We start from the raw sequence: 24,319 nt of genomic DNA on the forward strand, positions 1-24,319 counted from the left end.
AGGGGACAATGGCTCCATGTGCCGTCAGTCTGGGAGAGTAGTTGGATGGGTGACCTCGTTCAGCAGTGTTTCTAGGGCATCAGTCCTGACCCACACTGAAGCACATTTAGGCAAGTGACTTTGTCGAAATGCACCGAGTAACCTTAAAACATGCTGTTCTTAGATGACTGATTAGGATCTGCATTGTGGGTGCAATGACATCCTCCATTATCTAGTGTTTATTATCTCCTTTCTATTTGGATAAATTCCCCATTCAATTTCCAAAGCTACAAAGGTATCAGATTGGGGGACAATGGCTCCATGTGCCCTGGATCCCCCCCCAGAGTTACCACAGTACTGCTTCAGATCACTGATAGAAACAATGTAATGGTTTCACTATATGTCATGGTGAGAATAACCTCCTACAATCAGGGATAGGACTGGAGGGTTTAATCCAAGCATCGATTCATCACAACTACCCTATGTCAATCAAACAATATGACTGACCAAAGTCATTGACAATAATTAGGGTACCTTCCTGAATTCTTTCCCAGGCAACTTAATGAATCTAAGACTTGGCATTAGGCTTTGTCGTCATATCGGGCAGGGAAATATATATCATAGGAATAATCAATACTATATAGCAATAGCTGTACCGGAAACTAGCTTACACATTTGTATAAATAAAAAAAAGTTACTGTCCTCGAACTATTAATTTCATGCCACATTTGTGAAATTTGGGTTTGGAAGTCCTGGACCTTGGTGTGTGAAAAATGCTTCCAAACTTGATTTGAATACAAAGAAATCACATGATTAAGGCACATGCAAAAAAGAACTACTTGTTCACTGAAGCCCTTAAAAGCACTCTCATATCACAACCTTTACAGTAAATGAAAGAAAAAAGGCCCAAGTGACTCAGGTCAAAGCTTGAATTGAGGCTCGATGATGCAATGTAGGCGATTTTATGCAACCAAGTGGTGACCCGGCCACTCTTTCTTTGAAAAAAGTTTGATACAAAACAAAATCCCTATATATTTCCAATTGCCAAACTGTCAAACTACAAGCGCTTGATCAGTTTATAATTCATGGTCTATAATTCATTCATTATATATCAACACCCACACCCACCATGTATCATATAAACTGGTTGAAAACTGTACATATCCATTCCCATTAAACAGGTGGTAGGGGTCGTGGACATAAAACATAATACATTGTGGTGAAAATGACAAACATACTTTACAAATGACCTTTACCTACGTAGGTCACTCATGACATTTAACTGTCGTGGACCTGCCCGAAAGAACAAGTACCAAGTTTCACTGACCTACAGTAAATCCTTTGAGTTATTTTAGCCTATAACCTTGACCTTTGACACGACATATCAATGTGTCAAAAACATTTCCCAGGGTTATAATGGAGATATGCATGACATGACAGAAGACCAAGCACTGCGGGGTTAAAAAAATGTGTGGCAGCACTGGACGTCAAATTCAGGTCAAATCTTACACATGCTATTCATAAGAGACAACAAATTAGGATCTGCATGGTGGTTTCAAAGACATACTCGAATATTGATGTGATAGGGGCTATGGACATAATACAAGCCGATGGTCACCCACAGTGACGGTATAGTTTCATCAGTTCATCATTCACGTTGGAGAATACTGATTTTTAGGTCTATTGCTTCACCAATTAATATATTTTCCAGAACTTGTCACTTGCATGAATTTAAAATGAAAATATATAGTAAAGCAGTCAGGAGTTTGGGTGAACTAGTTTGTTATCGCTGTTATAAGGGTAACGCTATTTTTCAGGGCATTATCATTTGCAGAAGCCTGAGGTCTTCCATTAACTGCCCAATGAAGGAGGGCAGTTGAAAAGACCGAGGGCTTCTGCAAATCAAAATGTCCTGAAAAATAGAGTTACCGTTATTATAACTAAAATGGATGGAATTTGTTATCAAATAAAAAGAAACAACAATATCAGTTTTGAAACATTTACTGCAATCAACATGGATGTCACTGACCCACTTTTACAAACAAGGACACGTCATAGAACAAACCAGATGACGTCACTACTGAACGTGACGTCACCTATCCCTATCCTATGACGTCACCTAACAACGGGCGTGATAATGGCCAAGCAATATGAGGGCATTATCAAGTAACAGTGGCCCGCTCATTTCTGATAACATGTGGGCGGTTTAATGATCATTCTATCCATTTTAGCTATAATAGAACATAATATCCATGTTTCTTATAACCATGTTGTACAATGCCATATTTCATTCCTTGGTGATAGATTGTTTGAGGAGGGTTTTGTAAGGTTGAAAAAAGTAAATCTGAATGTAAAGCAGATAGATATCAACAATAATATGAGAACATATATCCTTGTATATTATTAATACATTGTTATAATCAGATGTGGATGAGCATAAATTACATTTTTGATATGACCTTTATCTCAAATTCTGTGAGACACCATTGCTAGGATTGGATAGGATCATATGCCATGTGGTTTCGGAGCACATGTTGAAAATGTGAACCAGGCATTAGGGACCTGTCATTTATTACAATGGGGGTGGTGGGTCAGAGGTTTTTAATGTACTGAAAAAAATCACCCTCCCCTAAAGCTTGTCATATTTTTTAATGACCCTTCCCATGTCGTTTTTGTACATTTTTTTCATGACCCCCCCCAGAAAAGACAAATGCAAAAGCACTTTATAATTTATATATGTCCACTTTTTTCAAGACCCTCCCTAAATATGAGTATATTTTGTATGACCCTCCCCCTAGAGACTGTCATATTTTTGTGTGACCCTCCCGATTCCCTCTGACTCATCCCCCCACCTCCCTGTTAATAAATGACCAGTCCCTAAATAACAGACAAAATACATCAATAGCTCACCTGAACCATTGCACAAGGTGAGCTACCATGGTCTTCAATGCAACAAGCAAACCAAACCCAAAATTCATTTAAAGGTAGGTAAACCCACAACACAATGACAAGACAGAATATCCAAAATATATTTGTTTCACAATAAAAATATAAAATAAAAAAATGTCAAAATTAATCTTAAACACAACTGACACAAACTTAAAGAAATACTTCCAGGTACACACAGTATGTAAACAATACAACAGGAAAGTACCGTAATACAGTAATACAGAAACAGAAATACCATCCTCTACTATCCAGGGTATTATATCTCCATTTTATCATTTATTCTCCATCGATAATGGACCCACCGCGGCATAGCTTCGTTTCAGGGTGATGATTTCTCTTTTGCCACAGAATCGACAAACTGATCTTCTCAATGAAAGTTCATCATAGGTCTACAATCAACTGGTGTGCCCTATATATTTAAAGTAAAAATTTACAAAGAAATACAATATTTTATAAAACTAAACTTTTAGCTGGAAAAAATATTTACTTAAGTTTTACGACAGTGGAAGGGATTCTCAGGGGTATTTTAGATGCTACACAACAGACAACAATTTGGAAGTGTCTCTTCTTAACGTACACACTTCTCTATATGTTTCTATGGTTCAGGTTTCTTTTGGTGATGAGTATACATGGGGCTAATGAGTGAGTGAGTATGGTTTTACGCCGCTTTTAGCAATATTCCAGCAATATCATGTCGGGGGACACCAGAAATGGGCTTCACACATTGTACCCATGTCGGGAATTGAACCCGGGTCTTCGGCGTGACGAGCAAACGCTTTAACCACTAGGCTACCCGACCGCCCTGGGGCTAATGAGGACTTTACTCCTGTGGCTCAGGTTAGGGTATCATTGTATATAACTGCTATAACTGATAATGCAGCTTGAACCAGACCTAAGGCGAAACTATGGACAGCCCAGGGTATTTATCATAATGGAATGGAAACTTGATACACTGGATAATCGTGGATTCAGAAATACAGTTGTACAGAAATAGTACTACGAAAATACAGTCCTAATATCACAGCATACAGATGTCAAGGCTCAGAGCCAGGCTACACGATGTGACGAGACTTGAGCAGTGACAATGCTGCTGTCTCTGTTTGCACCGTGTAAGCCTGGATACAGATCAGTTCACATGTCATACAACATACACATCCACTCACCAGTGATCTCTAACAACAGGCTACAATCAACAATGATTAGACCATGCATGTGTATGATGAACAACGATTAGATCATTCATGTGTATAATGAAAAATATTTAGACAATTCATGTGTATAATGAACAAGATTAGACCATGCATGTTTATAATAAACAATGATAAGACCATGCATATTTGAACAATGATTAGACCATGTATGTGTACAATCAACAATGATTAGACCATGCATGTGTATGATGAACAACAATAAGATCATTCATGTGTATAATGAAAAATATTTAGACAATTCATGTGTATAATGAACAACGATTAGACCATGCATGTTTATAATGAACAATGATTAGACCATGCATATGTGAACAATGATTAGACCATGCATGTGTATAATCAACAATGATTAGACCATGCATGTATATGATGAATAACGTTTAGATCATTCATGTGTATAATCATAAAATGATAGACCATGCATTTGTATAATGAACAACGATTAGACCATGCATGTATATAATCAACAACAATTAGACCATGCATGTGTATGATGAAACATGCTTAGACAATGCATGTGTGAACAATGATTAGACCATGCATGTGTATAATGAACAATGATTAGACCAAGCATGTGTATAATGAACAATGATTAGACCATGTATGTGTGTAAAGGTGATCGGAATTAGCTGGGTTGTGGTTAGGGAGGGGTTGGGTGGGTGTGGTAGTTGGGTGGTGTGGTAGTTGGGTGGTGTGGTAGTTGGGTGGGTGTGGTAGTTGGGTGGTGTGGTAGTTGGGTGGTGTGGTAGACTGAATGCTACTTCAAGCACAGGGATGCAAGGTAAGCATGTGGTTTAATACATGTTGCACAGAGATGCTGCATTAGCTAAATATCTCGACATTCTTGTCGACAACATCCAAATAGTTGTCTCCACATTTTGATCCCTGACCTATGGTAACATTGATGCAACCCTCGGGAACTATGTCGTGTTCTGCAGCTGGGTTATGGCACACTGCACTGAGTCCTCGATGTTGTCAAACACAGGAACTCCTTCTCGGCTGGCCATGTCACTCAGGTACATCCTTCCGCGATTGTAGTCAGACAGCGCTCCCTTTGTCAGCTGCAGGAAAATCAGCATTTCTGATTAAATGCAATGTTTTTATACTTACCTGATGCTACAAATATCCTATAGGTGTAGTGAGTGAGTTGGGTTTAACGCCGATTTTAACAGTATTCCAGTTATATCGCGGCATGCCAGCTTAATGTGGGAGGAAAGCCTGAAGTGATGCAGGTCTCGGACGTTTACCACTTCGGTGAAACCCACGAGCACGGGTATGGTGCTGACAAACCTAGAAACATAATCGGGGGCAACCAGGATTCGAACCCACAATCATAGGTTTCTGGCGTGCTCAAGGGATGCAACTCTGCACAGCGAATCAGGGCGCCTTAGACGACTAGGCCACCCGTGCCCCCCCTATAGGTGTAGCATCAGGTAAGATAAAAAATAATATACAGTGATCGTTAGCCTAGTCCGCAGGGCTAAACAAAGCCACTCGTCTGTTCATATTGACGAAAGGCGAATGTGCCGGGCGAGAAGGAAGTGAAGGAACACTCGCCCTACCACTACGTATCAATCTTATCAGTTCATCTCTGATTGTTTTCAATAAAATATGCAGGATAATTTCAAACCCAAATACATATTAATTTCTCGTATGTTCGTAGTAATGATAACAAAATACATGTCACTTATGTCATAAATAGATGGCATTCTTTGCAACTGTCTGTTGAAGAAATAAACAAAAGTGTGTTTGTGAGTCAGGTTTTCAAAACTATTTTTTAAAGGAATGCAATTATATTTATTACTTTTGTTGAAAGCGACTCGTTACTGATTCTCAAAGTCAAAGTGAGGGTAATGGCTTTTTTAGTCGGGAATGGTGGGGTTGACGAGAAAAAAAACATGATTTGATTACTAAACAGGCAAAAAAATGAATTAATTTAAAGAAAACAGTATGACTGTAAAAAGCAAAAATGAAATGTTCATGGATGAGTGACTTTGAATGGGTGGAGATGAATGTAGGTAGCAGGTGACTTTAATATTTTGTACTGTCAGTCGTAAATACCTTCAACTCAAAGGTTAATTACGGAAAATAGTAATAATAACTGAGAACATTAAACTATTAAATTTAATAGGGCAAGTGAGAACATTGCAGGATGAGTACAAAATAATATTGACTTCCCCTGTAGGACTAGTTGGGTTTAAGAAATGTTTTCAGCCCTGGCCAGTGAGTTGTGTTCAACATGACTTTGAACAAACGAGTCAACTCTCGCTGGCAAACCAACGATCTGAGCAAAAAATATTGACTTGTCTGGCTTTCCACTTATCTGACAAAGAGTGTTTCAAACTTTTTATCACTTACTTCTTACCAACACGATTCACAAAAACACTTCTGTAAATCATGAATGCCTCACCAAATTAATGCAAGTGTCAACAAACACAAACAGGCAATCCCCAATGGAATATAAATAAGGCCTCGCTATTATATTAATATTATTGTGGCTATTTCACTACACCCTGTTGTTTCTGAGTGTCACGACCCGTGAGGATTCCGGGGTAGAATAGGTCTTCAGCAACCTATGCTTGCCGTAAAAGGCGACTATGCTTGTCGTAAAAGGCGACTAACGGGATCGGGTGGTCAGGTTCGCTGACTTGGTTGATGCAGGTCATAGATCCCAATTGCGTGGATCGATGCTCATAATATCAATCACTGGATTGTCTGGTCCAGACTCGATTATTTACAGACCGCCGTCATATAGCTGGAATATTGCTGAGTGCTGCGTTAAACAACAAACAAAACAAACAAATCTGAGTGTCCCAGCATCAACACCAGAAGTGTACGCCGTTAAGGGAATATCTGTGTCTGGTTATATGTTTTGTTAAGATTTGAAATATTTTAATGGATGTGTAAAGAAAAGAAGCCAGGTCATAATGGAAAGGAGGGTTTGTCAGACCTTCAAGCAGAGAGGGAGCAGAGTAAGTGAGTGAGTTGGGTTTAACGCTGCTTTTAACAGTATTCCAGTCATATCACGGCGTGTCAGCTTAATGTGGGAGGAAAGCCCGAAGTGATGCAGGTTTCAGACGTTTACCACTTCGGTGAAACCCACGAGCACGGGTATGGTGCTGACAAACCTAGAATAGTAATTGGGACGAACCGGGATTCGGACCCACAATCATAGGTTTCTGGCGTGCCCAATGGACGAACTCTGCACAGCGAATCGCGGCGCCTTAGGCGACTGGGCCACCCGTGCCCCCGAGAGGGAGGAGAGTAAAGATTTGTCTGAATGAGATGGAGGTAGATCCTGGACTGTCACCCACCTCTTCCCCAGCAATAACTGTGGCATCCTTCATCTTCTGAATACACAGCACCACGCGGCAGCCCAGCCCGATGTAGTAGCCAGCCTGGAAACAGAAAATTACTCTTACGATGAAACAATTAAATACAGATTATTGGCTGAGTGTGTTTTCCGTATTTTAAATATAATATCTGGAATAAATATTCTTTTATGCAAACCTATAGTTACTGTTACTTTAATGTCAGATGATTTTGATATGATACAAGAAGCCACCCATGAAGATCAGGGTCAGAAATGGTCTTCAGCAACTCATGCTTGCTGGGCTCGTAGGAGGTGACAATGTTTGTCGTAAGAGGTGACTAACAGGATCGGGTGGTCAGACTCGCTGACTTGGTTGATGCATGCATCCCATTTGTGTAGATCGATGCTCATGATGTCAATCACTGGATTGTCTGGTCTATTCCTGAGTGCGGCGTTAAACAACAAAGAAACATCAAACTACCTGAAGCAAACCTAAAATTTTGCGACACATTGTACACTAGTAACAGTTGTATTTATTTCACAGCTGAAGCCCATCACGGAGGTGTTCCTTAGACTCTAGTGCAGGTATTACATGTTCCTGTCACAATGTGGTTGATATAATGCTAACAAGGCTTTCTATTGTAAGTCGCTTACCTCCACCATGGCTGCCAGGCCTCGTGTGTTCCGTGTGAAGACGTACAGGAGCAGACGGCATCGCTCTCGCAGCGCCACCTGCATGGGGATGAGTCTCGCCACCCACTCCGACACGTGTGGGTCCTGATAGGACATTCCGTTGCGTCTGGATGACAATGGTTACTTTATTACAGTTAAAAATAATTTACCTGGTATCATATCCAGTGAAGGGGAAGAGTGAGTGAGTGAGTATTGTTTTTCGCCACTGTTAGCAATATTGCAGCAATATCACAACGGGACACCTTAAAACAGACTTCACACATTGTACCTATGTGAGGAATCGAACCTGGGTCTTCGGCGTGACGAGCGAACGCTTTAACCACTATGCTACCCACCGCCCCCTGGAAGGGTAGGGAAAAAAAAAGAATGATGGAGAGGGGGTTAAAAGGGTTTAAAAAGAAGAGGAACAAGAGGGAAGGGAAGTAAAAAAAGTAGAGGAAGAAGAGTCGAAGATAGAGTGAGTGAGTGAGTTGTGGTTAACGCCGCTTTTAACAGTATTCCAGTTATATCATGGCGTGTCAGCTTAATGTGGGAGGAAAGCCCGAAGTGATGGAGGTCTTCCACGTTTACCACTTCGAGGAAACCCACGAGCACGGGTATGGTGCTGACAAACCTAGAAACATAATCGGGCCGAACTGGAATTCGCACCCACAATCACAGGTTTCTGTCATGCCCAGCGAATCGCGGTGCCTCAGACAATTGGACCACCTGTGCCGCCAGTTGAAAAAAGAAGAGCTCGAGTGAGTGAGTGAGTGAGTGAGTGAGTGAGGTATTACATCACAATATTCCAGAAATATAAGGGCAGGGGACACCAGATGGCCGTCACACATTGTACCCATATGAGCAATCCCACCCGGGCCTTTAATGCTACCTCACCGCCCTGTCAGAGGAAGACGAAGAGGAAAAAGATGAGAATGAGATACATACAAGAAGAAGCAGAAGAATAGAAAGAGAATGGGGAAGTGGGAAAAGGAGAAATGGGAAAAGGAGAAAGGACATGTTTACTCACTTCAACATTGGGACTGCAATCTCCTCACGCCAGTTGGACTCCCCACAGCTTCCCCCCAGGTACACGTCACGCGCCTCCTCCGTGCCTTCCTCGTACACCTCGGGGCGGTAGCGATCTGAAGCACACACAAAGTGTTCTACACAGCTGTGACACTTCCATTTACAAAATAACACTTGATCCAATTCTTGTTGATATTGGAGTTTAATATCGAAACAGGATGTTATCAGCTCACATTTTGTGTAGATATTTAATAGCATGAATATTGGCAGGGGTGTGTGGCAGGGGCGAGTGGCAGATGCGTGTGGCAGGTGCGTGTGGCAGTTGCTTGTGGCAGGGGCGTTTTGCAGATGTGTGGGGCAAGTACATGTGGCAGGTGCTTCCGGCAGGGGCGTTTTGCAGACGTGTGGCAGGGATGTGTTGGCAGGTGCATTTTGCAGATGTGTGTGGCAGGTGCGTGTGGCAGGTGCTTGTGGCAGGGTCATGTGGCAGGTGCGTGTGGCAGGTGCGTGTGGCAGGGGCGTGTGGCAGGTGCGTGTGGCAGGTGCGTGTGGCAGGTACATGTGGCAGGTACATGTGGCAGGTGCTTGTGGCAGGGGCGTTTTGCAGATGTGTGTGGCAGGTGCATGTGGCAGGTGCTTGTGGCAGGGGCGTTTTGCAGATGTGTGTGGCAAGTACATGTGGCAGGTGCTTCCGGCAGGGGCATTTTGCAGACGTGTGGCAGGGATGTGTTGGCAGGTGCATTTTGCAGATGTGTGTGGCAGGTACGTGTGGCAGGGTCATGTGGCAGGTGCGTGTGGCAGGTGCGTGTGGCAAGGGCGTGTGGCAGGTGCGTGTGGCAGGTGCTTGTGGCAGGTACATGTGGCAGGTACATGTGGCAGGTGCTTGTGGCAGGGGCGTTTTGCAGATGTGTGTGGCAGGTGCGTGTGGCAGGTGCTTGTGGCAGGGGCGTTTTGCAGATGTGTGTGGCAAGTACATGTGGCAGGTGCTTCCGGCAGGGGCATTTTGCAGACGTGTGGCAGGGATGTGTTGGCAGGTGCATTTTGCAGATGTATGTGGCAGGTGCGTGTGGCAGGGTCATGTGGCAGGTGCGTGTGGCAGGTGCGTGTGGCAAGGGCGTGTGGCAGGTGCGTGTGGCAGGTGCATGTGACAGGTACATGTGGCAGGTGCTTGTGGAAGGGCGTTTTGCAGATGTGTGTGGCAGGTGCATGTGGCAGGTGCGTGTGGCAGGTGCGTGTGGCAGGTGCTTGTGGCAGGGGCGTTTTGCAGATGTGTGTGGCAAGTACATGTGGCAGGTGCTTCCGGCAGGGGCGTTTTGCAGACTTGTGGCAGGGATGTGTTGGCAGGTGCATTTTGCAGATGTATGTGGCAGGTGCGTGTGGCAGGTACATGTGGCAGGTACATGTGGCAGGTGCTTGTGCCAGGGGCGTTTTGCAGATGTGTGTGGCAGGTGCATGTGGCAGGTGTGTGTGGCAGGTGCGTGTGGCAGGTGCTTGTGGCAGGGGCGTTTTGCAGATGTGTGTGGCAAGTACATGTGGCAGGTGCTTCCGGCAGGGGCGTTTTGCAGACGTGTGGCAGGGATGTGTTGGCAGGTGCATATTGCAGATGTGTGTGGCAGGTGCGTGTGGCAGGTACATGTGGCAGGTGCTTGTGGCAGGGGCGTTTTGCAGATGTGTGTGGCAGGTGCATGTGGCAGGTGCATGTGGCAGGTGCGTGTGGCAGGTGCTTGTGGCAGGGGCGTTTTGCAGATGTGTGTGGCAAGTACATGTGGCAGGTGCTTCCGGCAGGGGCATTTTGCAGAAGTGTGGCAGGGATGTGTTGGCAGGTGCATTTTGCAGATGTATGTGGCAGGTGCATGTGGCAGGTACATGTGGCAGGTGCTTGTGGAAGGGCGTTTTGCAGATGTGTGTGGCAGGTGCATGTGGCAGGTGCGTGTGGCAGGTGCATGTGGCAGGTGCTTGTGGCAGGGGCGTTTTGCAGATGTGTGTGGCAAGTACATGTGGCAGGTGCGTTTTGCAGACGTGTGGCAGGGATGTGTTGGCAGGTGCATTTTGCAGATGTGTGTGGCAGGTGCGTGTGGCAGGTACATGTGGCAGGTACATGTGGCAGGTGCTTGTGGCAGGGGCGTTTTGCAGATGTGTGTGGCAGGTGCATGTGGCAGGTGTGTGTGGCAGGTGCATGTGGCAGGTGCGTATGGCAGGGATGTGTTGGCAGGGGTGTGTGGCAGGGGCGTGTGGCAGGTGCGTGTGGCAGGGCGTGTGGCAGATGGGTGTGGCAGGTGTGTGTGGCAGGTGCTTGTGGCAGGTGCGTGTGGCAGATGCGTGTGGCAGGAGTGTGTGGCAGGTGCGTGTGGCAGGTGCGTGTGGCAGGTGCTTGTGGCAGGGGCGTTTTGCAGATGTGTGTGGCAAGTACATGTGGCAGGTGCTTCCGGCAGGGGCGTTTTGCAGACGTGTGGCAGGGATGTGTTGGCAGGTGCATTTTGCAGATGTGTGTGGCAGGTGCGTGTGGCAGGTACATGTGGCAGGTGCTTGTGGCAGGGGCGTTTTGCAGACGTGTGGCAGGGATGAATTGGCAGGTGCATTTTGCAGATGTGTGTGGCAGGTGCGTGTGGCAGGTACATGTGGCAGGTGCTTGTGGCAGGGGCGTTTTGCAGATGTGTGTGGCAGGTGCATGTGGCAGGTGCATGTGGCAGGTGCGTGTGGCAGGTGCTTGTGGCAGGGGCGTTTTGCAGATGTGTGTGGCAAGTACATGTGGCAGGTGCTTCCGGCAGGGGCATTTTGCAGAAGTGTGGCAGGGATGTGTTGGCAGGTGCATTTTGCAGATGTATGTGGCAGGTGCGTGTGGCAGGGTCATGTGGCAGGTGCGTGTGGCAGGTGCGTGTGGCAAGGGCGTATGGCAGGTGCATGTGGCAGGTGCATGTGGCAGGTACATGTGGCAGGTGCTTGTGGAAGGGCGTTTTGCAGATGTGTGTGGCAGGTGCATGTGGCAGGTGCGTGTGGCAGGTGCATGTGGCAGGTGCTTGTGGCAGGGGCGTTTTGCAGATGTGTGTGGCAAGTACATGTGGCAGGTGCGTTTTGCAGACGTGTGGCAGGGATGTGTTGGCAGGTGCATTTTGCAGATGTGTGTGGCAGGTGCGTGTGGCAGGTACATGTGGCAGGTACATGTGGCAGGTGCTTGTGGCAGGGGCGTTTTGCAGATGTGTGTGGCAGGTGCATGTGGCAGGTGTGTGTGGCAGGTGCATGTGGCAGGTGCGTATGGCAGGGATGTGTTGGCAGGGGTGTGTGGCAGGGGCGTGTGGCAGGTGCGTGTGGCAGGGCGTGTGGCAGATGGGTGTGGCAGGTGTGTGTGGCAGGTGCTTGTGGCAGGTGCGTGTGGCAGATGCGTGTGGCAGGAGTGTGTGGCAGGTGCGTGTGGCAGGTGCATGTGGCAGGTGCGTATGGCAGGGATGTGTTGGCAGGGGTGTGTGGCAGGGGCGTGTGGCAGGTGCGTGTGGCAGGGTGTGTGGCAGATGGGTGTGGCAGGTGTGTGTTGCAGGTGTGTGTGGCAGGTGCGTGTGGCAGGGGCCTGTGGCAGGGGCGTTTTTGCACCTGTGTTCATGTGGCAGGTGCTTGTGGCAGGGGCGTTTTGCAGATGTGTGTGGCAGGTGCATGTTGCAGGTGCGTGTGGCAGGGGCGTGTGGCAGGTGCGTGTGGCAGGGGCGTTTTGCAGATGTGTGTGGCAGGGGCGTGTGGCAGGTGTGTGTGGCAGGGATGTTGGCAGGTGTGTGTGGCAGGGATGTTGGCAGGGGCGTGTGGCAGGGGCATGTGGCAGGGGCGTGTGGCAGGTTCGTGTTGCAGGGGCGTGTGGCAGGTACGTGTGGCAGGGGCGTGTGGCAGATGCGTTTGGCAGGTGCGTGTGGCAGATGCGCGTGGCAGGTGCGTGTGGCAGATGCGTGTGGCAGGAGTGTGTGGCAGGTGCGTGTGGCAGATGCGTGTGGCAGGAGTGTGTGGCAGGAGTGTGTGGCAGGAGTGTGTGGCAGGTGCGTGTGGCAGATGCGTGTGGCAGGAGTGTGTGGCAGGAGCGTGTGGCAGTTGCGTGTGGCAGATGCGGTTGCAGGGGCATGTGGCAGGTGTGTGTGGCAGATGTGTGTGGCAGGGATGTGTGGCAGGGGCGTGTGGCAGGGGCGTGTTGCAGGGGTGTGTGGCAGGTGTGTGTGGCAGATGCGTGTGGCTGGTGCGTGTGGCAGGGGCTTGTGGAAGGTGCTTGTGGAAGGTGCTTGTGGAAGGTGCTTGTGGCAGGTGTGTGGCAGGTGCTTGTGGCAGGTGCTTGTGGCAGGTGTGTGGCAGGTGCTTGTGGCAGGTGTTTGTGGCAGATGCGTGTGGCAGGGGCATGTGGCAGGGATGTGTTGGCAGGTGTGTGTGGCAGATGTGTGTGGCAGATGCGTGTTGCAGGGATGTGTTGGCAGGTGTTGGCAGGAAAATTGAATTTCCGTGAGAGGAACTATCCAGCAAGGCAAGTGGCCCTTTTCCACTAGTCATTTCACTAGCCACTGTTTAGTAGACAAGCACTGGTTTCCTGGCTGAGCACTACTGGCACTTACTGAGAACCCAGTAAACTGGGGACAGCATCCTTGTAAGCAAGCTGGAGAATAGGGGTGGCTTCTGGAAAGAGTGAAAGAGGATAGTTTTACATCACTTTAAGCAATAGTCCACAAATATGATGACAGGGGGCACCAAGAGCGGGCGTTACACATTGTAGCCATGTGAAAATTTCAAGCAAGTCGACCCACCTGCCTCTACAGGAACGCAAAAAATAAACATAGTCTTGCAGCACATCCTATCTTTCTCTACTAGGAGTTGAAATTAGCCACAAGCCTCTGTAACTCACTTGATATTTTTTCTGGTATATTTGCAACATTAGATCATGAAGATCATACTGTAAGGTTAGAGAAGAATATGTAAAAACAAAAAATAAAAAAATAAAAATAACAATAAAGAATAAATAACAATAATAAAGAAAATCACATGCACTTCCTAACGGATGAAATATATGTTGATACCCACTACATATATTTCATTCCATTTTGGACAAAATGCTACTAATATATTTTATGGCTGCCTCCAGTTAAGGTAAAAAAGAGCATCCATGTTGAAAATCACTCCACATGACTTTTTCAATATGGCTGAGATGGTGGCCATACTTTCAGTTTAAGCCTTCTGGTTGCAGAGAAATGTCTAAATTGTGAAACTTTATGACACATGGAATGGCAGTGTGCCACAAAAGTAAACATAGTAATACAAATACAAACCCTATTTTAGTCAATCTCATTAAAATCAGATCTTAGTTCTTGCTATCGCTAAACAAAGATCTGAGGACATCCCATTACAGGTCACGTCAGAACGACCTTTCATCCGACCAATCAAAGCATCGCTTACCAGATCAGAAAAGTGACAGTCGGAATGTGTTTTCTAATCATGCAACCTTGAAAATGTTAACACAGTGTATCCGAATGACAGTAATGGCCCGTACGACTGATTCTGTCAAAATTATCATCTATCTCTCACTTCCGTGGGATAAACATTTGAAAGGTGGAGGCATTGCACTTCCATACAATCTCAACCATATATTAGACATTCCGGAATGTAGTTTGTTCAGTTTTCAAAATTTTAATCGAGAACTGTGTCCACATATTTTTCAAGTGTAGTCTGAAAGTCGCCAGGTTGAAACGAGTGCCATAAAGCTCGAGAAAGGTGCTTTCTAATTGGCTGATGTCGACTTCTTGATACCGGTAGTCATTTCAGTAGTCGGTCAAAGTTTGCGAAAGGTCGTTCTGACGTGACCCGTAATGGGATGTCCTCAGTTCTTTGTTTAACGGCAGCAAAAACTAAGATCTGATTTTAATGAGATTGTATTTTAGTAAACTAAAGACGATGTTATCCATAAATTGTGTCTGCAATGTCATCCATCAACTTCCAAGAAATGCCTAGCAAACAATGTGCCACGAGATAAGTGTACGTAAACATTAAGTTGTTACATTAGTTGTTAATAGACCGTCCTTGTGAGATATTTCACCTTTCTCTTCGTCTCTGTAACTATACAACAGAATTCCTCGAAGGAGAAGGCGTCATGGACTGGACGCTGCTGATAGAGCCACTTGATGTCCAGTTCCAGCCCGGAATAGCATTTGTAGCCCAGCTTGACCTGGAACAGAGGACAGCCTTAATTACATTTGCTTGTTGTTTAACACCGCACATAGAAATATTCCAGCCATATCCTGTGATTGACATCATGAGCCTCAATCCACTCAATTTGGATACGACGACATGCATGAACCAGCTTGCGTCATTTAGCCCGGAACTTCACAGTGCGAGTTGATTTAGTGCACTATGAACAAAAGTTGGGCTGGATGATGGAGGAAGAGTGAGTGAGTGAGTTGGGTTTAATGCTGCTTTTAACAGTTATTCCAGTTATATCACAGCGTGTCAGCTTAATATGGGAGGAAAGTCCAAAGTGATGCAGGTCTCAGACGTTTACCACTTCGGTGAAACCCACGAGCACGGGTATGGTGCTGACAAACCTAGAAACATAATTGGGGCGAACCGGGATTCGAACCCACAATCATAGGTTTCTGGCGTGCCCAAGGGACGCAACTCTGCACAGCGAATTGCGGCGCCTTAGACGACTGGGCCCCCCGTGCCCCCTAATGGAGGAAGAGACTCAGAGTGGAGACATTTACTCTTGGTTCACAAACTCCTTGGGTCTGAGTGGAGCTGTCAAACTAGGAAGCTGATGAAATCTTTTGAGTGAGTGAGTGAGTGAGTGAGTGAGTGAGTGAGTGAGTGAGTGAGTGAGTGAGTGAGTGAGTGAGTGAGTGAGTGAGTGAGTGAGTGAGTGAGTGAGTGAGTGAGTGAGTGAGTGAGTGAGTGAGTGAGTGAGTGAGTGAGTATGATTTTACGCCGCTTTTAGCAATATTCCAGCAATATCATGGCGGGGGACACCAGAAATGGGCTTTACACATTGTACCCATGTCGGGAATCGAAACCGGGTCTTCGGCGTGACGAGCGAACGCTTAAAACACTAGGCTACCCGACCGCCCCTCTTTTGTTAAGATACAATCAAATTCAAATAATAACTAGCATAAAGTAGGTCCGAGGTATTGGTGCATCTGCTGAGTTTGGACAACAAAATATGCTTGCACAATTGCTGTGTTAATTTATGAAAGTAGAGAGACATTCTTACATCTTCTTTGGTCATCTTTCCCCCGACGTTACCAGTGATGGAATTAAAAGTCTCTCTCAGTTTCCTGTTGGCAAAGATATCACAGATATTACAATTATTACAATATATTACAGAATCAATTCGGTAATCCAGTCTGGACTCCACCAACCATGATCATGATGATTGTTAGCAACAAACTTCCAGTGCATACCTAGCTCCCTCCATGCCTATCATTGTGACATCCAATCCCCACATTACCTGTCTATATCGACCCTGCTATATTCTATGGACTTTATAACAGCAGTCAGCAACATTTTTGTTGTTTAATACAGTACACAGCACCGACAAGCTTTAACTTGTAAATAATCAAGTCTTGAACAGATTAACTGATAATATGAGCAATCTCCCACATTGTTGGGATACAATGACATCCAATCAACTCGGGGTACCCGTGCCGCAATCAACTCGGGCTACCCATGCCGCAATCAACTCGGGCTACCCATGCCGCAATCAACTCGGGCTACCCATGCCGCAATCAACTCGGGCTACCCATGCCGCAATCAACTCGGGCTACCCATGCCGCAATCAACTCGGGGTACCCATGCCGCAATCAACTCGGGGAACCCGTGCCGCAATCAACTCGGGGTACCCATGCCGCAATCAACTCGGGGTACCCATGCCGCAATCAACTCGGGGAACCCGTGCCGCAATCAACTCGGGGAACCCATGCCGCAATCAACTCGGGGAACCCGTGCCGCAATCAACTCGGGGTACCCGTGCCGCAATCAACTTGGGGTACCCATGCCGCAATCAACTCGGGGTACCCGTGCCGCAATCAACTCGGGGTACCCATGCCGCAATCAACTCGGGGTACCCGTGCCGCAATCAACTCGGGGTACCCATGCCGCAATCAACTCGGGGTACCCATGCCGCAATCAACTCGGGGTACTGGTGCTGATTGGGTACTGAGTAGAACCTGGGTACCCACAGGACTATCCGGATGGTTAGTCACATGATATATTGTTTAATGATAAAAATTACCTAGAACTCCATGGATACACTACAAGTCGCTAATCTGGGCATATCTTTCACACAATGCACGCATAGCTTCTGATTTTTCTAGGTTTGAATACAGATAAAGCTTTAGTCAGCTTCAGTGTATATGTGATCAGATCGTATTTTAGTGTAGGGGTGTGTATCTAAATACTTTCTGTCAGAGCTCCTTTCAAACTATTCCCAATCGGATATGATGTACCCAACTCTTGAGACCTGCAGCTGGTACCCGGGTAGGGTCATGTAATAGGGGGTTGTGTACGGGTAGTAAATTTGGACTCATCCCAGCCCTACAATCAACCAAGTCACTGATCTGACCATCTGACCAATTCTAACCCAGGGAAACCGACAACAAGGAACAGTTGTACATTCCTCTCAAAAGCACCACATATATATAGTAGCCACCTCCGTCAACATGCTGACATGACAGTTGTATTTCTTCCTTGCGTCAGCTCGAACAATGATGCCGATTTATAGTGCTATCAAACTGAGATACCATGCCGCAGTTTAACATGAATACCCCACTCAGACACAGTATACTGACTCCGAGCCAACCAGTCCTTGTTTTAGCCCCTTAATGCCGAGTACCAGGCAGGGTAGCAACAAGTACCATCTTTTATCGTCTTTTGATTTGACACAATCAAAATCCGGACCTTCAAAAACCGGACCTTCCGCTCTCTGGGCAAACGCTCCACTACTAGATCGGTCCTAGCCCTACAATCAACACAGTTACTAATCTGACCACCTGACCAATTCTAACCCAGAGAAACCGACAACAAGGAACAGTTGTACATTCCTCTCAAAAGCACCACATATATATAGTAGCTACTTCCATGAACATGTTGACATGTAGATGACAGTAGTAGATCTTCCCTTGTGTCAACTCGAACAATGCACTTACAGCAGAGCGGCCCCAACTTGTGTGTGGCCGAATTTGACTGGCTGTGCTCCATGGTTTAGTTCTAAATCTTGGACCCGCATATTCTGAAAAGAAAGGTTAATTTCCTTGATTTTCTGTGTGTTATTGAAGATAGGTCAAAACACAAAACCTGAAAATAATACATCTAGGTTGTGGTCTAAGGGAGTTAACTCATCTAATGTCATTAGACATTATCCCACCTTGTTTTTTAGAAAGTTTAATAAACATAAATATAAATTCAGAATCATCATCATTCATTAGATTTTCATATGAGTCACAAAGAACAAGCATGAAATACTTTCCGGTTGTGCGCAGGGCAAGAAATATTGTATGTTTTTCAATTTCTGCTCCGGAAACGATCACCCACTGACATTTTCAGTCTTAGTCCAAGTCGTTGATATGGAAACTTGAAAATAAAGTGGAACAAAGATCCCTAACTATCAAAAGGCACCAGTTTACCACTAGACCTATCTATGTGCCAAGTTTGGTTAAGATATCTCTCATGGTTTTTGAGTTCTGCTCCAGAAACGAAACGTGACGGACGGATGGACATCACCCATTCCTATATCCCCCTTCTACTTGGTGCCGGGGGGTACAAATGGAAAGATTTTTGGCAATGAGGGTTCTTACTTTCCCCAGAGACCATATAATAGATCTATTATATGGTCTCTGCTTTCCCCAAACATCTATTCGTTCAGTTCCCATTCCTAGATCTCAGTGTTATTTATTCTCAGGTACTGACTGGTCCCTTCATAACACTGTACAACAATGGTCAACTATCTTGAGCCATTCATTCTCTCTAAATGACTAGTCCCTTCATAACACTATACAGCAATGGTCAACTCCCTTGAGCCATTCATTCTCTCTAAATGACTGGTCCCTTCATAACACTATACAGCAATGGTCAACTCCCTTGAGCCATTCATTCTCTCTAAATGACTGGTCCCTTCATAACACTATAAAGCAATGTTCAACTCTCTTGGGCCATTCTTTCTCTCTCAATGACTGGTCCCTTCATAACACTGTTCAGATGACGTAATGTAATCAATTTGTGATGTCATGAACAATGGATGATATCATAAGGTATTTTTCACAACAATGAAGCACTGTGACATATAAGGGCTTCAAGTGACCAATCAGCATTGAGAGTCACTAAAATGCACATGAGCAAATCTCCGAAGGTTCTACCCCAATTGGTAATATTCACCTGAATGAGCCCCGTGGCTGTGCACTGCAGAGCTTTGTGAATGTTTGTGAAAACAGGTATTGCATTTCTCTCAACGATATCCATCAAAACTGTCCGAGCTCGAACAATGTCCCCCAGTTCTCTGAAATGTACATGAGCAAGCACATTAAGAGGACATCCAATTACAGATCACGTCAGAATGACCTTTTGCAAACTTTGACCAACCAGTGAAATGACTAACGAGAAGTCAACATCAGCCAATCAGAAGGCAGCTTCCTCAAGCTTTCTACAGCACGAGCTGCAAACAGGCGACTTTCATTCTAGACTATTCTTAAGAAAAATACTGATTCAAAATTTGAAAACTGAAAAAGAGACAATTCTGGAATGTCCAATAGATGGCCTAGATTGTATGACAGTATACTTCCTAAGGGCTAAGGAAAGCCTTTCACATTTCAAATATTTATCCAACAAAAGGGAGAAGCAGACAATGACAGAGTTTGTCATACAACGCGTAACTGGTGTTCGGAATATCCCATATAAACCTTTTCAAGGTTGCTTTCCCGTTTTGGTAAGAGACGCTCTGATTGGTTTGATGAAAGGCTGTTCTGACGTGACCCGTAATGGGACGTCCTCATATTTGTTTAGTGGTAGCGAGAACTAAAATATGACTTGAATGAGATTTGGTCATAGACAATTACACTTTTGAATCCCATGAATAGGGGTATGATGCTGACAAACCAAACATCCGAATCAGGAAAAATCTGAGATTCAATCCCTTCGTCATCTGATCCTAAGGGAGGCAACAGAGCACAGTGAATAGCGCCATCTGAGCAACTGTCTTCCCCCTCCAAGAAATCAGTGTAAAATGGGGGGTTCACCGTGATGAGGGACTTTCTCCATCAAGCACCACTTTCTCCCACGAGTCGTCATACACCAGCACCACCTGGCGACGGGAACCTGAAACAGTTGGGAGGAAACTAGAGGTGTTTGCATGTACTTGAAAAACAGAAGCAGGCCTGTCCCCAATGTACCACAATGTACTTCCTGTCCAATAACTTTACTTCCACAGCTTGACCTTAACATCCAACAATTATTCTGGACAGTACAATCGAGTAAGTGACTATGGTCTTACGCCGCTTTTAGCAATATTTCAGCAATATCATGGCGGGAGACACCAGAAATGGGCTTCACACATTGTACCCATGTGGGGAATCAAACTCGGGCCTTCGGCGTGACAAGTGAACGCTTTAACCACTAGGCTACCCTACCGCCCCTCAGGACCAAACAAGTAAAAATGCAACAACAACTGGCAACAAATGATACAGCCATGTCTCACAATAACATCACAAAGATGACCTTCACCTTTGATAGACATAGTATCAACATTAGATGTAGTAGGATTTGTAAAGATATGTGCAAATATAAAGTTTAATGTCTGCACATGGTCTGTAGAGACCTTGTTTTTCAAAAAGATAAATATTGACCTTGACCTTTGACAAATCTTGACCGAAACCTTTTCGTATCAGGGCCCCATGCCAGAAGGTAGGCCTACATACCGAGTTTAATGTTTATTGCATTTATACTTTTGAGAAAATGTAACCACAAACGTTTTTGTGCTTTTTCTTTCAAATGAGTGAGTGAGTGAGTGAGTGAGTGAGTGAGTGAGTGAGTGAGTGAGTGAGTGAGTGAGTGGGGTTTAACAATATTTCAGTTATATCGCGGCACGTCAGCTTAATGTGGGAGGAAAGCCTGAATTGATGCAGGTCTCAGACGTTTACCACTTCGGAGAAACCCACAAGCACTCTTTCAAATGACAAAAGAATTCCCCAGGGCCATTTGGAAGAATTCCATCTATGAATAATCTTTGATGTCAATAATTATGTGTTGTAGTCATTAGGAAAACCTAAAGCAGTCGCCTTTCACAGGGCTACTAATATAAATTACAAACATTCTCAGGAGACATAGAAAATATGTGACATGACTGAAGTGTAAAGGATGCAACTCTGCACAGCAAACTGCAATGAGTTATCAACTGGGCCACCCCTGCTGCCTTACAGTAAGGAGGTTTGAACACACGTGAGACCTGTGAAGATCCGGGTTAGAATCGGTCTTCAGCAACCCATGCTTGCCGTAAAAGGTGACTATGCTTGTCGTAAGAGGCGACTAAAGGGATCGTGGGGTCAGGATCGCTGACTTGGTTGATGCATGTCTTCACATTCCAATTGCATGGATCGATGCACATGCTGTTAATCACTAGATTGTCTTGTCCAGACTTGATTATTTACAGACTGCCGTTATATAGCTGAAATATTGCTGAGTGCGAAGATAAACAACAAACAAACAAACACACATGAACATGTGGAAGCACCTACCGACTAGATACGCCACTTCCACCATGGACACCACTGCCCTGGTCTGGTTGTCAATCATGAAGAACAGAAGCTGCGCGGCCTGAAACAAAATGATTGGAAATTTATCAATTCTATCGATATTCCTGCTGAGTACATCTGGTACACACAGTATTGGGTAATAGGGCTGGGTCTGGTAACTCGGGTACTCGGGTACTCGGGTGGGTCCGGAGTAGGACCCGGTACCAACAGGACTAACCGGACCTGTGGTTAGTCACGTGATATATTATTTCATGACAAAAACTCACAAAAGCTCAGTGGTTACACAACAAGCTGCTTACGATCGCATTTCTTTCTGACGATGCACACATTTCTTTGGACTTGTATATGTTTGAGTAAAGATAAAGCTTCAGTCAACTTCAGTGTACGCATGATCTGATCATTTGAAACATGTATCTAAATAGTTTTTGCCAGGGCTGCGATAAAACAAATTCCCAATCAGACATTTTGTTCCCAACTCTTGAGACCAACAGTGGGTACCCGGGTAGGGTCGGGTAATAGGGCATCACAATTGTCAATGGTCCATATAGTAACACATAAATGATAAGTTCAAATCTAACATTGATGGCGAGCAATGTCATCACCAGATATTGTACTGTTGTATTTGTGTTTGTACTTGACTCACGACAAAGCAATAGAATGGAGAAATTATAGCCTACATTATAGAGGATGATCCTGAACGTACCTGTTTCGCCCTGTCCTCTAACTCAATCAGCTCTGGTCTCCAGCTGTTTACTTGCTGCAAACACAAGAAGTCAGGAAATGTGTTAGTTCAAGGATTGCGTCCTCAAAACTAGAGCATGGATGTTTGTTTGTTGTTTAACGCCGCACTCAGCAATATTCCAGCTATATGACGGTGGTCTGTAAATAATTGAGTCTGAACCAGACAATCCAGTGATTGACATCATGAGCATCGATCCATGCAATTGGGATATGATGACATGCATCAACGAAGTCAGCGAGCCTGACCACCCAATCCCGTTAATTGCCTCTTACCACAAGCATAGTCGCCTATTACTGCAGGCATGGGTTGCTGAAGGTATTCTATAGGGATGCACAGATGGAGGTATGTATGTATGCATGTGTATATAATAAATATATATTTGAAAATCATATGAATACAGATCAATGAAAGGCATAAAAAAACAAATATTCCAACTCACAGGGTTATAGAAAGTCACGGATTGAAGTTTGAGATAAGGGATGGCCTTCTCCTGGCGCCATGTTGCTCCAGCACATGATCCACCCAGAAACACTGTAACAAACAACTTGGTGTTACAGCCAATCAAAACACTCAATATCATAGTCTGGCTGGTCATGTAGCTACCCTGCTTTGAGGGTTTGCTCCAACATTGTAATTACTGTACTTGGAATGAGGTGCACACAAAAACAGTAGCATCTTATTGTTCAGAGCTCACTGACCAAGACAAGTTGTGACTTATCTTACTGTCCAATGAAATAATTTCTGCTGTAACCTACCTTGGAAAGAAGCCTGTAAACTCTCTGAAATTAAAGAGAATCAAACAAATAAGTTTACAAACAATGGACAGTTGCAGCCCTCCCCCAAAATGAACACAAGCTCATGTAGCTCACCTGTTCTCTCAAATATTGTAGATCACAAAGGTGTGTGTATTCACTGCAATAAACACCCCAGATCCTTAGAAAATTGACATAGTAACTTAGTCCAAATGCTGAAGGAACGTTTTCAATCTCATTAAAATCAGATCTTAGTCCTTGCTACCTCTAAACAAAGATCTGAGGACATCCCATTATGGGTCATGTCAGACCGACATTTCGCGAATTTTGACCGACCAATGAAATGACTGACAAGAAATCGACATTAGCCAATGAGAAGGCAGTTTTCTCGAGCTTTACGACACTAGTTTCAAACTGGCGACTACGCTTCGAAACATATTTTGACGTATTCTCGATTAAAAAAAATAAAACTGATATGAAGAACATTCTGGAATGGCTTACAGATGGCCTAGATTGTATGGATATAATCATAAAACCCGTAACTGTCGTTCGGAATACCCCAGAATATTTCGTGGTTGCATGATTAGAAAACACATTCAGACCCTTAATGGGATGTCCTCAGATCTTTGTTTAGCGATAGCGAGAACTAAGATCTGATTTTAATGAGATTGGAACGTTTTTGATGATAGTGCCCTACGCAATATTATACCCCTTCTGAGTTATTGTTTTCTGTAAAAAGCATCTGTAATATACACAAGAAAATACCGACTGTGACTGATGATTATAAAGATGACTTTCAGATTGGTCTAGAGGGTGGTCAGGGATGTTCACCTGAGTCGGGAACTTAATACGGTGAATACGGTATTCATAGAAAGTTTCCAATAACACCTAGCATTGCCATTTCATTGAGATAATGAAAATGAAAAAGT

The 24,319-nt window shown here is 44.8% G+C and overlaps 1 protein-coding gene across 1 annotated transcript in view; it reads right to left on the reverse strand.

Moving 5' to 3' along the window:
- Positions 1-2,092: 2,092 nt before the first annotated feature.
- The window catches only part of LOC124138407, a 33,143-nt gene continuing 10,916 nt past the window's right edge, over positions 2,093-24,319 (reverse strand). The window contains exons 5-18 of the mRNA XM_048389060.1: positions 23,394-23,417; positions 23,078-23,169; positions 22,600-22,653; positions 21,879-21,957; positions 20,385-20,463; positions 19,528-19,648; positions 18,303-18,385; positions 16,370-16,433; positions 15,203-15,331; positions 13,731-13,791; positions 9,155-9,269; positions 8,107-8,251; positions 7,454-7,537; positions 2,093-5,200 (exon numbers count right to left, since the gene is read on the reverse strand). Of these exons, the coding sequence (XP_048245017.1) occupies positions 5,060-5,200; positions 7,454-7,537; positions 8,107-8,251; positions 9,155-9,269; positions 13,731-13,791; positions 15,203-15,331; positions 16,370-16,433; positions 18,303-18,385; positions 19,528-19,648; positions 20,385-20,463; positions 21,879-21,957; positions 22,600-22,653; positions 23,078-23,169; positions 23,394-23,417 (1,271 nt within the window). The 3' untranslated portion in view covers positions 2,093-5,059. The remainder of the gene's footprint in view (positions 5,201-7,453; positions 7,538-8,106; positions 8,252-9,154; positions 9,270-13,730; positions 13,792-15,202; positions 15,332-16,369; positions 16,434-18,302; positions 18,386-19,527; positions 19,649-20,384; positions 20,464-21,878; positions 21,958-22,599; positions 22,654-23,077; positions 23,170-23,393; positions 23,418-24,319) is intronic.

Source organism: Haliotis rufescens, unplaced genomic scaffold, assembly GCF_023055435.1.
Source record: "Haliotis rufescens isolate VD_foot unplaced genomic scaffold, xgHalRufe1.0.p SCAF_8, whole genome shotgun sequence".
Classification (NCBI taxonomy): Eukaryota; Metazoa; Mollusca; class Gastropoda; order Lepetellida; family Haliotidae; genus Haliotis; species Haliotis rufescens.